At 44.3% G+C, this 16,093-nt stretch overlaps 1 protein-coding gene across 8 annotated transcripts in view; it reads right to left on the reverse strand.

The window, feature by feature from the left end:
• Positions 1-16,093, reverse strand: part of TBC1D1 (TBC1 domain family member 1) — a 1,823,125-nt gene that overhangs the window by 746,652 nt on the left and 1,060,380 nt on the right. For all 8 annotated transcript variants that reach the window (XM_069631813.1, XM_069631816.1, XM_069631814.1 and 5 more), the window contains 3 exons: positions 15,840-15,950; positions 15,336-15,452; positions 1,127-1,213 (listed from right to left, as the gene is read on the reverse strand). In XM_069631813.1, coding sequence (XP_069487914.1) covers positions 1,127-1,213; positions 15,336-15,452; positions 15,840-15,950 — 315 coding nt within the window. The remainder of the gene's footprint in view (positions 1-1,126; positions 1,214-15,335; positions 15,453-15,839; positions 15,951-16,093) is intronic.

Raw genomic sequence — 16,093 nt, forward strand, 5'->3', positions numbered from 1 at the left:
ACAGGAATAAAACATTGTGGGTAGATACCTGGCAAGAGAGTATACCAGGCAATCTGTAAGAACCAGATGAAAATAAGTCTTGGTAGTCCAAGCAACAGGCAAATTGAAGTTAAATTAGCACATTGACATTTGGAAAGATGCCTGGTAGGAGAGTATACCAGGGGATACGATAAACCTACAAAAGGATTCCTGGCAGGTGAGTATACCGCGAAGTCCACTGAAGTCATGAGAAGAAATCTACTTATTTACTTTTGCAGAACACATGGCAAAACAAGTGAACCAGAGACTCTAAGAAAACAGGAAGCTGTGAAATTGAACAAACAGCCTTTTTCCTGTTACAATTCAAAATACCTGGCAAAAGGATATAAACCGAGACCTAAAGAGCTCACAGGAGGATTTCTGATGAATAAATACACCAGATGGTCGACTAAAGTATCAAAGAAGCTTATAAGAGCTCCCTAGATGGAGCATCTCATTGTGAATAAGACCCCTTTGGTTTGTGAACTCTGTGTCAAGAAACTTAGAAAGGGACGAATAGTGTGGCACATATTGTTTGCACAGAAACTTTGGGTATAAGGACACAAAAAAGTGGTTACTTGAAAGACACTTTTTGCCATCCTTAAGAAGTGGTTGCTTGAAAGAGATGCTTTTGGCATCTTTAAGGAGATATTGTTTGAAAGAGACTTCTGCCATCCTACTGAGAAATCTAGGGGAATCGAACCACCCTCTGGATCCAAGGATTATTTTTGTTGGATTAATTTACTTGCTTTTGAACACATTTTGCTAAAATTACACCAGAGACCCTTTCCTTACACACTGTTAATTTCTAGTGGGAGGGTCAGATTAGTATGTTTTTGACACAAAGATTATATAATTTTGACATGACAGACTGATCTTTAGATTTAGTTTCCTAGGTAGGAAACTGTCTTTTGGATAGGGACAGGGGCCTTCATCCAACCCTTTTATCTTACTTAAAATGTCCGATGTTGAAAACACTACCATTTTTTGTACGCCTCTCATTTCTGACCCCTGACAAAGACCAGGCTGAATGTTTGCAAGTTTCAAATGGTATCACAATTCTTGTAAAACAAATGCTAGAGACATATATATAAACAATAGTACTTACACTGCTTGCACTTGTTAATGCTCCAGTCAGGGTGCTGTCAAATTCCAAACTTCCAGATGTTTCTCGCTGAATTCTGGCTTTACTCCCCTATGGAAAAAGAGTTTTTAATAGTATAACAAATGTACATTAGGGTTCCTTGAAAGACTAAATATCAGCCTGCACCATAAAGCCTAGCCTTTATACAAACAATCCTTGGAAATATGTATAAAGCTTATAAAAATGACCTAGTGGCAACCGACAGTCATGGACTCTAAGGCGCTTGGTAACTAGATCTTTTCTCACACCAACTGCAGTCAGGGTACAGTGCAAAAATGACAGCGATTTCCTGCAGCAAAGTTGCACGTGCTTTAACCATGCAGCACACCAGTCATGCAACAGGTTGTCATACCTTAAATAGTTCTTTCAGTTTCACGCCACTTGTCCTAATCTCATCTCAAAACCGTGTGCAGGTCCTCAACTCCCTTGGGTGCCTTCACCTGAATTTCCTGTGCCTGCCTGCAGAAACTTCCTCTCCGATTATTAAAATTTACCCTTGACACACGATGTATGTATTTTTCAGAAGTGCAGGACATCATGAAAATACAGTCAGTAAGTGTTTGCAGATTTAATCGTTTTTATTTATTCCCTCCTATTTCTATGGTATACATTGTACTATTGTTTTTTCTGCATCCCCGACTAACATGAAATACTGTAGCCTAGTTGGGTAGGAGGCCTGCATCGTGTCTCTTGGGGCAGTGCTACATTTCATGTTTTACCTGCAGAAGACTACATGTCCCAGAATGCATGGGCATATGGACATGACGTACACAACGCAGGCACCCTGTCTCTGCAAAGGCTGTTGGTCGATAGAATGCAAAGAAAACAGCCAGGCTCTATGAGTTACTGTCTGGCAAGGGAAAGTGGAAATCTCTGAAAATACTTGACTGACATGGTGCTAGCAGGTGAGTGTGTAGAGGGTGTGCGCCAGAGAAATGACTAGAGCCCATTTCTTGTTTATGTATTATACCGCGAGGCCCCCGGCACGAATTGAGACCAGCAGCTTTTCTTTTCAACATATAACCAGGCCCAATTTATGAAGTTCATTGAAAAACAATCACCTGCTAGAACTCGGAGGATACCTCGCAATTATTTTCAAAATGACAAGCAAAAATGAACCCAGACCGCCCTCACCAAATGCCTCATACAAGTGGATGCACGGATGATTACAAACAACCCAAGTAATCCCAGGCAAAACAGAAATCATGATAGTGCCACCCCAATGTGGCACCATAAGCGCCACTACCTTCGCCTACAGTATTGCCCTAGTTATCAAGAATCTTGGCATCTTTATGGACAACGGATTTGCACTGGAGCCAGAAATAAATGCCTTAGTAAGGAAATGTGTCTACAATCTTTACTCAATTAAGTGGGTGTCTTTGCTCACCATCAAGCACAGGTTTTTCGCCTTCATGTCACTTTTTTTTAATCAAGAATTGACTAAATCAACAGCATTTATCTTGGCATGTCGGATTACCCCTATAAAACCTGAATCGACGGATAAAAAGAGCTACTGGTTAAGAAAACATTTCACTTCAAGCCTCTCTGCATCACCCAAATAGCCCTTCAGGCCTGTGGAGTCCATCCAAGATCAAGACTGCTCAATACCAACCAAGAGGGGCACCAAGATCCAGCAACTATATACCATAGAGACAAACGCACTACTCCGAAGAGGGAGACAGACAGAGGAGATGCTTTTCCCGAACATTGTGGCCAAACTCCACACTGCCAAAGGAAATCTGAAAAGTTCCGGAGCACCCTAGTTTCAGGAAAACACAAAAAACATGACTGTTCAACACTTAATCAACTCAGATAGCAGATAGCAACCAGCAACTGAAGACCTCTACGCGCCCGATGTCAACAAATCCAACCTGCCCGCAGCAAATTCTCATCCAAAGTGACTCGGTACATTTCCCAGGTAATTACATTCCAGCTTCCCTCCAACACAATGCAACTCACGCCACAATTTGACTTCTGATCACAGACCTCCCACAAAATAGTAGATTTCAGTCACACTGCAACATATACTACCATATGTCTGTCCCGTTCATATACCATAACAAAGAGTTCTTAGTTTGACACTGCATCCAACTTGCTGTCTGATACTTGAATGCGTTAGTGCAACTTGATGTATTCTTAGAGTACACGGTTAGATGTGTGACATTAACATGCAATGCATTTTGGCCAAATGTACTTCAGTAACTATTTTTTATTTATTTGTGGTATTTGTTACGTGCTCAAAGGTATCACGGGGTACGTTACAAGGAATGCTTATCTGCTTACAAAGTTAACGTCATACATACATTTACAGCACATGCAATACTAGTCAAGGTACAGTAAATCATTATAATACAGTTATTTACAATAGATTACAGCAGCATTGGGAGGCTATGAGCTCATTGTGGCAAATTAAGTGGCTGATGGTTAGCATTTGTTGAAGAGCCAAGTCTTCATATGTTTCTTAAAGCGTTGGTGAGAGGGCTCATTTCCGATGTGCATGGGAAGGGAATTCCAGATTTTAGGTGCTGCGACTGGGAAACTGCCCCCCAGCCCTAGAGCTCTGGAATCTCGTGACAAATAGGCGAGTACTCAAAACTGACCCGAGTGTTGTACATGAGAGAGTTTGGGAGACACATTTGTTGAGGTAGGCGGGTGCATCATTGGTGATACATTTGTGTGCGATGGTCAGTGCCTTGCAAAGGATTCTGGCTTGCATGGGTAGCCAGTGCACCCCTCTCCTGATATGGGAGATATGGTCATTTCTTTTTAGGCCTACTGCTGCCGTAGGGCTTTGTTTTGAAGAAGTTGCAGTTTGGATAAGTTGGTGCTTGTAGTTCCTAGTAGGAGGATGTTACAATAGTCCAGTTTGGAGAGTATGAGGTCTCGGGCTAAGGTGAGACAGTTTTGTGTTGAATGAAATTGGCGCCTGAGTGCGATGAGTTTGGCTGTGTACGCTGTAGCAGAGGAGAGGGCACTGATATATTTGGTCATGGTAAGATTGGCGTCTAGATAAACTCCCAGTGTTTTGACATGTTTGAGAACTGGGATGGGAGTTCCGTCAATGGTGATGGATGAGTAGTCGGGGTGTGGGTTTTTACTCAGGAAGGGGGGCCCACAATGAGAATCGCATTTTTCTCATCATTTAGACAAAGAGTACTTATGGCCATCCAATTTTGAACAATAGCATAGATCTTGTTGATGTTTGAAGTGTCAAGATAATGGTTGCCAGGAATAGGGATCAGTATTTGTGCGTCGTCTGCCAAACTCGAAAGGAAAGCAGTAAATAAAAGATACATTTTAAAACCTGGATTTAAGTTCTAATGGTTGACAAGTTGCTCTTGAATCAGATCTTCAAAGCTACTGTTATGAAGGATATTTTCATAGGTCTCCAAAGTTAAAAGGCCCTCCTAGTTCTTTTGACTGGTGATCAGAAACCCATTGGAATGTAAGCAATGAAAATTATATTGGCACCTTAACGTCACACTTTAAATCCTACCCTCTAATACAAACACACTACATGCAAACAACCAAGCCGACCATACACTGATTCACAAAACCCTTCCCCACCAAACAGCAAAACAAAACACTGCATACAAATTACCACAGCTCCGACCAATTCATTCAAGCATCATGGGCACAAATGGTCTCCTTTCCAGACACAAATACCTTGCAACAACCCCTAGAAACTCACCTGTACATTGGGCTCCGGGTACTCCTGGCCTACACACATCAGCACAAAAGCAAAGCAATCTTTAATTTTCCCACTCCCTCTGCTATCCAAATCTAACACTTTTCTAGTGCACCTGGAGATCATGCAAATAGTAGATTCTCGGTATAAATCCGAATGACAAAGAAAATGTAATACTTGCATTTTCATTTCCTCCCCTCTCTCCAATGCAGAACAAGAGCAGCGGAGCATACGAAACATACTAACTTTGAGTTAGAAGTTATCAGACACAGAAAAGGAAGATTTCAAATTACATTAAAGCAGGACAAGTATGCTTCAACCAGTGCAGGTCATTGATGCCCCAGCTTATAAATGTGTCACTTGCACAGGTCAGCTGTACAACTCAATGTACGATTCCCATATGTTCTCATAAATGTCTAGCTCACCATCTGTCTCACTACCACTTTTCCAAAGGTTCAAAACGTCCGCTTTAGCCACAGACATGGCTCTAATAAATCGCCTCTTCTCAAATGTACCTAGCTTGGTGATGCATTTATGGGCATGCAGCAGGACCATTACTGGGCCCATAGGTATGTTGTTATTCAACACCAGATTTACTCTAGCCATCACATCGGTCCAAAATAAAGTAACCTCAGACCGCTCCAGAAATTAGGTAGTATAGTGGAAGCATAATTTGCTGCCTAATAGGAGAAGCCAGAACATTCTAGTTGGCGTATAATGACAACTAAATAGGAGGAGCTTACAATTTAGCTGATAACTGAGCTAGAGATTGACACCCATTTTAGTGTTGTTTGCCACGACCTATTTAATTATTGGCTGGTTGCCTCCACCCCATTATTTCATTGTGCAAGTTGCCATTGACCTAATGATTAGTAAGAGATTATTAAATAGCTACTCTGCTACTCCAGACCCCTAAATCGTCCCGATCGCCTTCCCTATGCACCTCCACATCACGCTCTTCCTCATTCTCCCTCACCTTCACATGGAGATTACATGTAGACTTCGGGGTTATCCCTCCTGAGCTGCTCCTGTGATATCCCCCTCATCCCATTGCTGTTGACTGCATCCCTTACAAAGGAACAGTAGCCCATCTTCTCTTTCAAAACAGTCACTCCAAAACGCACCTATTCCTTCCTCTGGTTCCTCTAAGAAGCTACCCCCGTCCGATTCCTTCTGCTGTCTCCTTGTCCTCTAGGATGCACCATCTTTGCAGTAAATCTTCATCGCAAACTAATTTGGCTCTTCCACCTTCATCTCGAAGTCATGGCCATAAGAGAAACCTATTTCTCCCACTTGCCAATCTCTGCTCTAAAAATATGCTATCTTATTATCCCATAAACTGGCCAAATGAGGCGGAGGGGACCATCGGCCATGGATCTCCACCAGCCACTCCGGCAGCTGCAGACCTCGATGCAGTCACACCTCTGCCACCAGCGCAAGGCTCTCTTGACCTCAATCTCCCCACTAATGCACTAATATCTCATCTCAGAAATCACCCTCCTAGCAAATTCTACTCTACGCATTTTGGTCCAGATGGCCACTCACCGCACATGATCAATCTCCTCTTGTTTCACTCTACCTTGTCTCCAAAAACCAGTCCTACCTCCTTCCCTGCAGGTTCTCCTACCATTACTGCTTTTTCCACCAGTTCCCTTCACCGAACTCGTCTAGATGAGCCAGCTCCCAACTTCCAGGAAGCCAACCCACCCTGTGTACCTGTGAACCCCTTTATAAAAACCTATCAAGGAGGTGTACCCAGACTTGCTCCGAACTAACCCCTCATTTTTAAATCTCTTGCAATCAGAATCACCTCGCTGTGCTGCACTATGACCACTGCCCACACTATTCTCATGCCCTTGTTGACCCTAAAACCCCTGCCCTCCATCGGCCAGTCTCTCTTCTCCCACACTACACTCCAAGATGCTACATTCTGGTACTAAACAGAATCAGTGGCCTCCACCCCCAATCTGGCTTTTGAAGCAGTCACTTTACAGAGGGCACTCATTCTAACCTCCACCTTCCTCATATTTGGCCACTACTCAAGCCTAGTCTCTTTGACCATCCTTCTTGCTCTTTTCTGTGCTCCTCCTCACATTCTAGGTTATAGGCATCCATTGTATGTATGGTACTTTGAAAGCACAACCCTATCTGGGAAGCAAGTGGGCACTGTAAATGCAATATTTGCCAATGTCAGGTAACTGTCACCTCTACTCTCCCATAAGGTTCTGTCCTCAGACAGAATCCTTTTACCTTTTAACCGATGATGCAAAATCATCATCATCTCCTTTCCAGTCTTTAGCTCATAACTAATCGAGCCACAGATCTGATTGTGCCTCTGCCAGATGCCTCATGCTCAATTCCTCCACATTGTACACCAAACACCCCCCCCTGCTTAAACTGCCCTCAGCCTCCCACTGAAAAATGATCTTTTCTCTTTACCTCCACCTTCTCCTCCTCCTCCTCCCTTCCCTGCTAATCTTACAGCCGCGTGACTGATGTGCAGGACCCTTATGTGTCTTCAGGGCCTTGATTCCCCACCATATCCCTCATCCATGCCGCTGTCTTTCTACTGCACTTACTTGGCTCTCCCACTCATCAGTGGTTGTACTTACGTTCTTCTCCTCTTAGCACTTACCCTGAGCACTTCACCATGAGCATCAAAGCACCTTATCCCTTCCCCTCCGCCCTCTGTACTTGCACGTTTCTGAACACTCACAAGGCATAGTAGGTTTGGCTCCCCTTCCCTTATTTTCATTATTTGTTTGTACTATTATTGCAATTACTTATCGTTTCTGTAATTCATGGTCTTTCCCTGTCCCCCACCCTGTTTGCCCTGTGGGCACTTTGAAACAGTGTTGCTACTTGTATAAGCTCTTAATAAAGGGACCAATAAATACATTTTCCCCCTGACCTCCTTAAGCCTCCTCCAAAGCTTGCATCGTCAGGGTAGTCTTGGAAAGCGATCCCAAACACCAGCATTTCCTCACCTCAATTGACACGGCGGATAGGATGAATTTCCACACATTTGGACAATCTGCACCTTTACAAATCCCTTCACAAAAACCCTGATCTCTGCCCTTGTTCTCCATCACCTTAACTAAAGGGTCGGTCTCTTTGTGGGCCTACTCTACTCTTTCACCGCTGAATCAAGGCGTATATAGTAAGCCCAACATTGGCTACAGACACCCTCTACCAACGCTCCGATTCCTGGCCACCTCTGCCCATCACTACCATGCTGAGTGGATGCCCATGTGCTACTGATCCCTAATCAAGTGTGCTCTCTTAACAACTGGCCACATCAATATCCTGCTCACTCTCCACTTGAGCACTGCACAACCCATCTGTCTCCCGCCACACCGTGCGCACCCCTTCCGCGTTTACACTCCTTTGCACTCTTCCACTGACATGCTGTAGCCCCAGAAATAATAGAAAATTGCCAACATTCATTTTTCTTTATATTAGGTCTACAACATGCAATCCTTTACCTGGAAGGAGCATCCCTCTACCGTCATTCAGCATAATTCCCCTCCCCCAACTTAGACGGTATATTTTTGTAAAAAGTGTGCATTATAGTAAATGTAAGCTCAAGTACTTGTCTGCTAGTCTGTATCGTCTCAATGCTATGTGCTGCCTCCTCAAATGGTCCTTGTACCATTACTGAACCCCTGTCAATGGAACGAACCCTCGGACAGGGCACTTCCGATCAGTCACAATACGGTTTAAGGCACAAGAAGTGGGTTGGCAGGTCCTTGAGGTGGAAGAGCTTTATCCTGCTGTAACATATGCCTTCAAGATGACAATGATAAAGTGCAAAATAAGTGCTGATGAATTGAGCTGTGAGGTTATAACCAACCCCACACTATTAAATCAAGAAGCAGACAAAAGCACTTTAAGCAAACTAAGTATATTTCGACAGAAACACTTTTTTACTGCAACACATGTAAATTAATAGATGCATAGACATAACAATGACATGTTTTAAATATAAAATTAGTTATTTTTACGTCCTCATTTTCAATCTAGGATAATTCTCTGTATGTTATATTTTGGGAAGATGTTCCAACTCATCTACTGCCCAAACCCCCATTAATTTCGCTGCTTGCCAAGGGCCTATTTTCTGGGCGTCCGTATTGCAGAAAGCTCATTGGTATTGTGACATGTTTTAATTAAAACTCACCTGTTGCTTTTAAAGGGTGTCAAAGTATATAAAGATCCCCAGATTGCCATTTCTCTTATCCAAGGCTCTATTTTGGGAGAACACACATGCAAGTTTCCAGACCCACATTCTCCATTCTTTGCCTCAACGCCGTCCTGGCGGACTGCAATGCCACCTGTTAACCTAATTAGGCAACTGCAACTCAGGCAATGGGGGTTTTTAAAACGGTAGTCCATGTGCAAATTATTCTCGGATGAGCCCAGCCAGCAACTCTTAAGAGGGCTCCCAAGTATCCAAAATAATGCAGGAATCCTTAAAATGTTTGCTGGCACGGCACAACGCCTGCTCGGGCGGGAAGCCTCCGGCTTGTGTACTCGCCAGGGAACCAGTGTACTGAAAAACACCAAGCTGAAAGTGTATTCTGAGTAATTCTCTTATCACTACTACAGAATTTGCTTGTCAGGCCGTTGGGGACCTTCAATGCTGCTCTTGGGGCACATTGGTACTTGCATTGCTGGCTTGAAGCCAGAAATATGTTCTCCCTGCTCCTCTGTGCTGTCTGGTGGCCCAAGTATGGATTTAAGTGCTGTACAGAACACAAACATTGGATACTTTCCACCTGGGACCACACAACATATTTCCTTTAGTAACTCTCATTATCGTGCTCACTTGCCTTTGGTTACGAACATTCACCTCCCTTTGTATTGCACATATAACAATTAAAATTCTCAGCTGGTTTAGGATGGGATAGTGGGAGGGCAATGTTGCATCATCAGGGCTTGCAAAATGTAGTAGTCCACTCATATTGTCGAGGAGATTTTATGTACGGCAAGTATCATGGTACTCATTTGCATGGTACCCAACCTGGCTAGTGATTATGGGGATGTTTGAAACTTATTTTTGCCATTTACTGCAAGCAAACAATGTTTGCAGTACATGACAAATGTTTCACTGTGCATGGCTGGTCTTTGGGTTGCTGCATTGCACCAAATATGAAGTGTGCTTAGGGTGACAAAATATTTCACAGAAACCACAGGTAAATATTTTGTTACCGGTCACCATGGGGAGAGTGCGTTTTTCTTAGGTCGAGCATGTACACTAAGGAACTTGCCCTGCAGGTCTAGTGGGATTTTTAAGAATTGGCAAGGCCTTATCATAGTTTTAGTCGCAGAGGACCCAACCAGGAGCTGAATTATTAAGGTTAATTGTGGGTATTTCTTCTGCCTGGCGCCATACCACAGGGCACATAGGCTTGGCACCAGTAGACCACTTTGGCAGTGACTGGCACAGTAAGAAAGAAAAACATTGCTCTATGGATAAACACACACTCGGGGCAGGATAGACTAACAAGAGCTCTTACAGGCATCATTCCACAACTTAACACGAGCTTACTGTGACCCAGGCTTTGACAAAATGAAAAATGGCAGAAGCAGTTTTTTCCCTTGCGTTGCAAGCTTCTTCTTTGTATTCCACATCTACTGTTCTAACTTTGTCCGCTGGTTTAGCGTGGGAAAGAGGCAGGGCAATGTGGGATTGCTGTTCTTGTCGCAATTAGCACACAAAGCTGCTGCAGATTTAGGGGTTGAGTGTGAAGTATTTGTACTGCCGTTGGCGTCTGGGGTTATACCATAGGCCACAGTTAGGGGCAAACGGTTGGTATTTGTACTGTCACTTCTGGGTGCTCTCATCAGACACATACAGCAACTGCATTGTTAGAGGAGGGCATGGGGAATTGGGACTGGCATGTGCCTCTGGTGGGGTTCCATACCAGAGGCACTCATACACTATAATTCTTTTCTTGATCATTATTCAAATCACATTCATCCGTTGAACTGCCCAGCCTTGGCAGGGTGGCATCATGCACAGCCACCTGGGCGTATGCCCCCATAATCTCATCTGGTACAAGGATCAATCCAATCCAGATCACGGCCTTCACTTCTTACTTGCCGGCGATGCGAGGAATTGTCATTTGGGGAGGATGAAAAAGTCACTGATTTTTTTTTTAAATATTAAAATGATGCAGGTAATTCCATCTGAGAAAGGGTGGTCTGCTGAACAGATTCCCCTCATTTCAGAAATCTCCATGACAAAAGCATCGTGTACACCTATGCCCTGCTGCATCCGTATATTGATTATCAACTCCTGCTCTCCCAGCGGCGCAGAGCTGGTTCAGAGGTCACAGGTAACCGGTTACAGTGTTGTGAAAGCAAAGTCAATCCAGTGAAGAGGCTGCATTTAAGTCTGTACCGCTGTTCTATAACCATAATAATTATGCCACACTATCCCCTGGTGGCAGGGTAATCGAGTAATAAATCCCATACCCATGTTTAGGAATGGTGGGCGATCGTTCACAATTATTAATGCATGTCAGGGTTAACCATGCAAGCACAGACCAGCAATGAGAGGTGATGTGTATTATGGGCACCTGACGGTTTGCATTCCAGTGAATGGTATGAAAGGCAGCAGGTCTGCCTCCGTTGACACTTTAGGAAGATGGGTAACTCTACCATGGCAGGTCCAGTGGCTCACAACAAGAGATCTCCTGGGAGGCTGGCTCCAAAGAAGCAAATCCATATCAAATCCTTTCCTCACACTAGGGGGGCTGCAAAGCAGCAAGCCCTTAAAGCTGCAGGTTGTGAAGGGGACGGTTTAAGACAGTCCGAGAACACACATGGACTTAAGGAAGGTTCTTCCATCTTGATTTTCTGTGGGCTTTTCTCCCCTCCCTGTCTACTTTACTTCTTGCAGAATGAAGGACTCTGGGTATGACATAAGGAGACGGGAGTCACTTGTTGCAGGAATGGGGATTGAGCTCTGTAAAGAAGGCTTGCCGTCATCCAATTCCCTTTGGCCTTTTACCTGTGATTGGGGGGTAGTGCCCCACTCCTTTGATTAATTTTGGACTACCTTGAAGAAGAATTAATTTCGACATTATACCGAGCCCCATCTACTGAACTTGTCGGTGCAGATCAGGACGGACAGCACAACAGCCATGTTCTATCTGAACAAGCAAGGGGGGACTCGTTCGCCAAATCTGTCCAAGCTTGCCCAGAAAATATGGATATGGGCACTCAGACGGAACATCTTCCTGTCATCGCAACATGTTCCAGGGGAGCTCAATTCCCTAGCGGATGCTCTAAGCAGAGACTCCCTCCCAGAAGAACACGAATGGGTCCTTCACAGAGACGTAGTAGAAGATCTCTTCTCTCAGTGGGGTTTCCCCACTATAGACCTATTCGCCACAAGCGAAAACAAACAATGCCCAGGATTTGCATCCAGGTTCCCCCAGCCGGACTCCCAAGGGAATGCCCTGTGGATGAACTGGTCAAGGATGTTTGCGTACGCTTTTCCACCAACTCCTCATCAGGAAGGTGGTGTACAAGATGAACAAGGAATCGATGACGCTCATCCTAGTTGCTCCCATGTGGGCGAGACAACCATGGTTTCCACACCTACGCAGGATGGCGGTGTGCGAACCCATCAGACTCCCAGCCTGGTACAACCTACTGTCCCAGCAACAGGGTCAAACATTTGCATCAGGAACCCAACTCTATGAACCTAGCAGCATGGCTCCTGAAGTCATAGAGTTTGGACATCTCAAATTACCACAGAGGTGTATGGACATTCTAAAGGAGTCCAGGAAACCAAATACAAGGCACTGTTACTTTGATAAGTGGAAAAGATTCGTTATCTGGTGCCAGAATAAACAAATCAACCCGGTTGATTGCACTCCTTCCAACGTTGTGACATACATGCTCCACCTGCTGGATGCAGGGTTGGTTTTTAACTCGCTGAAAGTACACCTGGCAGCCCTCTCGGCTTACACCACATCCCATAACAAGGTCTCGTGGTGGAAAGTACCAGTGGTTAAAGCCTTCATGGAAGGAGTAAAGAGACTTCACCCTCCTATTTCGAACCCACCGCCAGGATGGGACCTCAACGTGGTGCTAGCTAAGCTCATGGGACCCCCATTCGAACCCATGCATAAAAGTAGTCTCAAACACCTGACTTATAAAACGGCCTTCTTAGTAGCCATTACCTCCATAAGAAGGGTCAGTGAAATTCAGGCTCTGTCAGTGCAGGATCCTTTCTTTACTATCCACAAGGACAAACTGGTTTTACGCACACACCCTAGGTTCTCACCTAAATTCATATCCAAGTTCCATGTAAACCAGTCCATCGAGCTTCCGGCTTTCTTCCAAAACCCGCAAAGCTCGGCTGAGGTGAAACTACACACCCTAGATGTGCGTAGGGCGGTCCTATACTATGTAAATAAAACCAGACCGCTAAGGAAAACAGATCAACTGTTTGTCTCCGTAGCTACAGGCAGAGAGGGGGATCGCGTCTCTAAGGGCGCTATCTCGAAGTGGATTATCAACTGTATACAGCTGTGTTACTCTCTTTCTGAAAAGACTGCCTTTTACGCCAAGGGCCCACTCTACTAGAGGCATTGGTGCCACTCTGGCTTTCATTGCAAATGTTCCCCTCGACACCATTTGCAAAGCAGCTACTTGGAGCTCTATTCACACTTTTACTCAGCATTACTGCATTGACACTCATTCCAAGACAGATACACAAGTGGGACAAGCGGTTCTAAGACACCTGTTTGCTCATGACCCTTCTCACATCCCACCTCCTTCTTCTGGTACTGCTCGCTAATCTATGCACAGCATGTGATCTAAGCAGATTCCACAACCCTCAGAAGGGATACATTACTCACCGTAATCGTATTTCTGATGCTTGTATCTGCTTAGATTCACATGCGACCCACCCTTCCTCCCCTCCGAGAGAAGGCGCATGATTACTTGTAGTCTTACCTTTCTGTCTATCTGCTTGGATTATCTGTACTCCCGCTACTCCTCATGCTTCCTCATGTCAGAAAAAATACAATCTGAGGATCCTAGACGCGTGAGGGATCTTGGGTACAGTGGACGTCACACTAGGGATAGTATTACTGGCACGCCTGTGTCGACGCCCATTTTCGACTTTCGAAAAACAAACTGTAATACTCCGCAGCTTCCACTAGATGTCGGCCTATGCACAGCATGTGATGTAAGCAGATTCCACAAGCCTCAGAAATATATATATGTGATTGGACATTCTTTTATTTCAGAACTGTTGTAATATTGCTCTTTGGGTTGCTTCGGTCTCAAATCCACTCCCCTTCTAAGAGCACAGCCTTCCCTCAGCCCATGTAACTATAAAAAGCAAAGGAGGTATATCTTTTACCTTTATGATTGGGATTACTGTTGGTTTGTAGACGTGTGAGGCGTGGGGAGGCGGTTTAACCACTACACTCTTGTACTCCTACAGAGCAGAAGTAATTTTGTCGCAGACGTGAGCATGCTTAGGACCCATTACGCATCCAGTCACTTCGGCCTCAACTGGGTGTAAAATCAAACTGCTAATCATTCTACCATTGATTTACACAACACAGACACCACCTTCCTCAAGTCCTGCCATATAGCCCTCAAGCAGACACTAAAATACCCACACTATCGGAAACCCACCACTTCCTGGCAATATCACCCCTGCCGATGTATGTCAAAAACTACGTTCCCGTCCCCTTTTCTTATCCCCACTCTTGGTTTCTTCTCAGACCAAGGTCTGGTCATTCCTAGAAGTCACAATATACGCCTACTTCACGGCAGAGCAATGCACTCGGATACCACCACGGTGGTGATTTGGTGAAGCATGAAAGCTTCATAACATTATCACAAAGCACATGCCGGAGCTGTAGCCTATCTTAAGCACCTTACCTGATGTTGGCAAAAATCAACATGATACGGAGAACATGTGGACATTTTTATTGGACATGGGTAAAGCAAAGTGGCAATTTTAACTGTTTCCAGAGAAGACTATTGTACGCTCCAAAATCTAACCAATACTCCCAATATATATGTATACATAGGGAGTACGATCACACTGTGTGGACCACTTTATGCAGCCCCTACTGTAAGGAGCGAGGCGTTCAGATCTATGGCATAAGGAGCACCTTCACCAAAGAGGCCAAAGGCTGTAGCGCTGCCTGACAAAGACTCATTATGAAAATGCCTTTCTTCGTTAGCGGGAACTGCTAGCTGCAAAGAACGCTTGCATTACAAGAAGAAATTATCAACTTCTATTCAAATCAGGATACAGCTTTACTTGTCAACAAAAACTCCAGTCGGGAATGAACTTCATTTTTACTTTTTGCTTCCAACAATATGGAGGCAAATACTTATCTGGACCCCAGGTTACAACCCTACTTAAAGAGGGTACATTCATGATTCCAGTGGATACATTTTACACTGGAAGAGAAGTTAAAAAGTCAGGGTGAAGATCGTTACCCGTGATAAAATGTTTTCCAAGGACTCTGCTAGGGACCGCTTCGCCTTGCTGGTCAGCATATCAAACCGGAACCGTGGGGCGAGGCTCGGCAGCTCCTGGGCAGGATGAGCCGTCATCTGTGAAGCATGCAAACAAGGGCAGAAAAAACAGAAAAATCCACATTTAACTCGCGATTATATATTTTTAAAAAACAGGACCATTAACGTTTCAACAAGGACACTCCAAATCAGTACCGCTTCAGAGCTTGGAAACTACCGTGAACCCATCGAAAAATATAGGGCTCTTGCGTTACAAGCCCGATCACAAGGCTGGTGTTTTGTTCATACACAAACATTGCGTGTGCAAACCATGAAGCCATTTTTTTTGTACTTATTTTCACTCCAAGTTATTCTACTGTTCATACTATTAGAGGGGAATCATACTAGCACGAGTCCCTTTCCTGTCGCAGGACCGAAATTAAAGTAGACATTAGGTCCTGCCATTGCCATGGAAACCTGGTGTACCTGCTTCGTTTCCCAGCTGTGGACATGGCGCTTCTGTTTTTCCTCGTACAGGCATCGCAGGATCGAGATAATCATCTCATTCTCTTTATGGTCAGATCTTGGCCTTATTTTCTGTGAAAGTGACAACATCGCCGCATTAAAAATTAATCTTTAAATAAAACTCATTAGTACCGAAGAATGACCACGAGAAGCCGCAAATTACTTAAAAACACTGACACAGCAGCTCAATAAAGAATGCCTGTAGTACTTCAAGG

This window comes from Ambystoma mexicanum, chromosome 6q, assembly GCF_040938575.1.
Source record: "Ambystoma mexicanum isolate Mex_15411 chromosome 6q, UKY_AmexF1_1, whole genome shotgun sequence".
NCBI classification, from domain to species: domain Eukaryota; kingdom Metazoa; phylum Chordata; class Amphibia; order Caudata; family Ambystomatidae; genus Ambystoma; species Ambystoma mexicanum.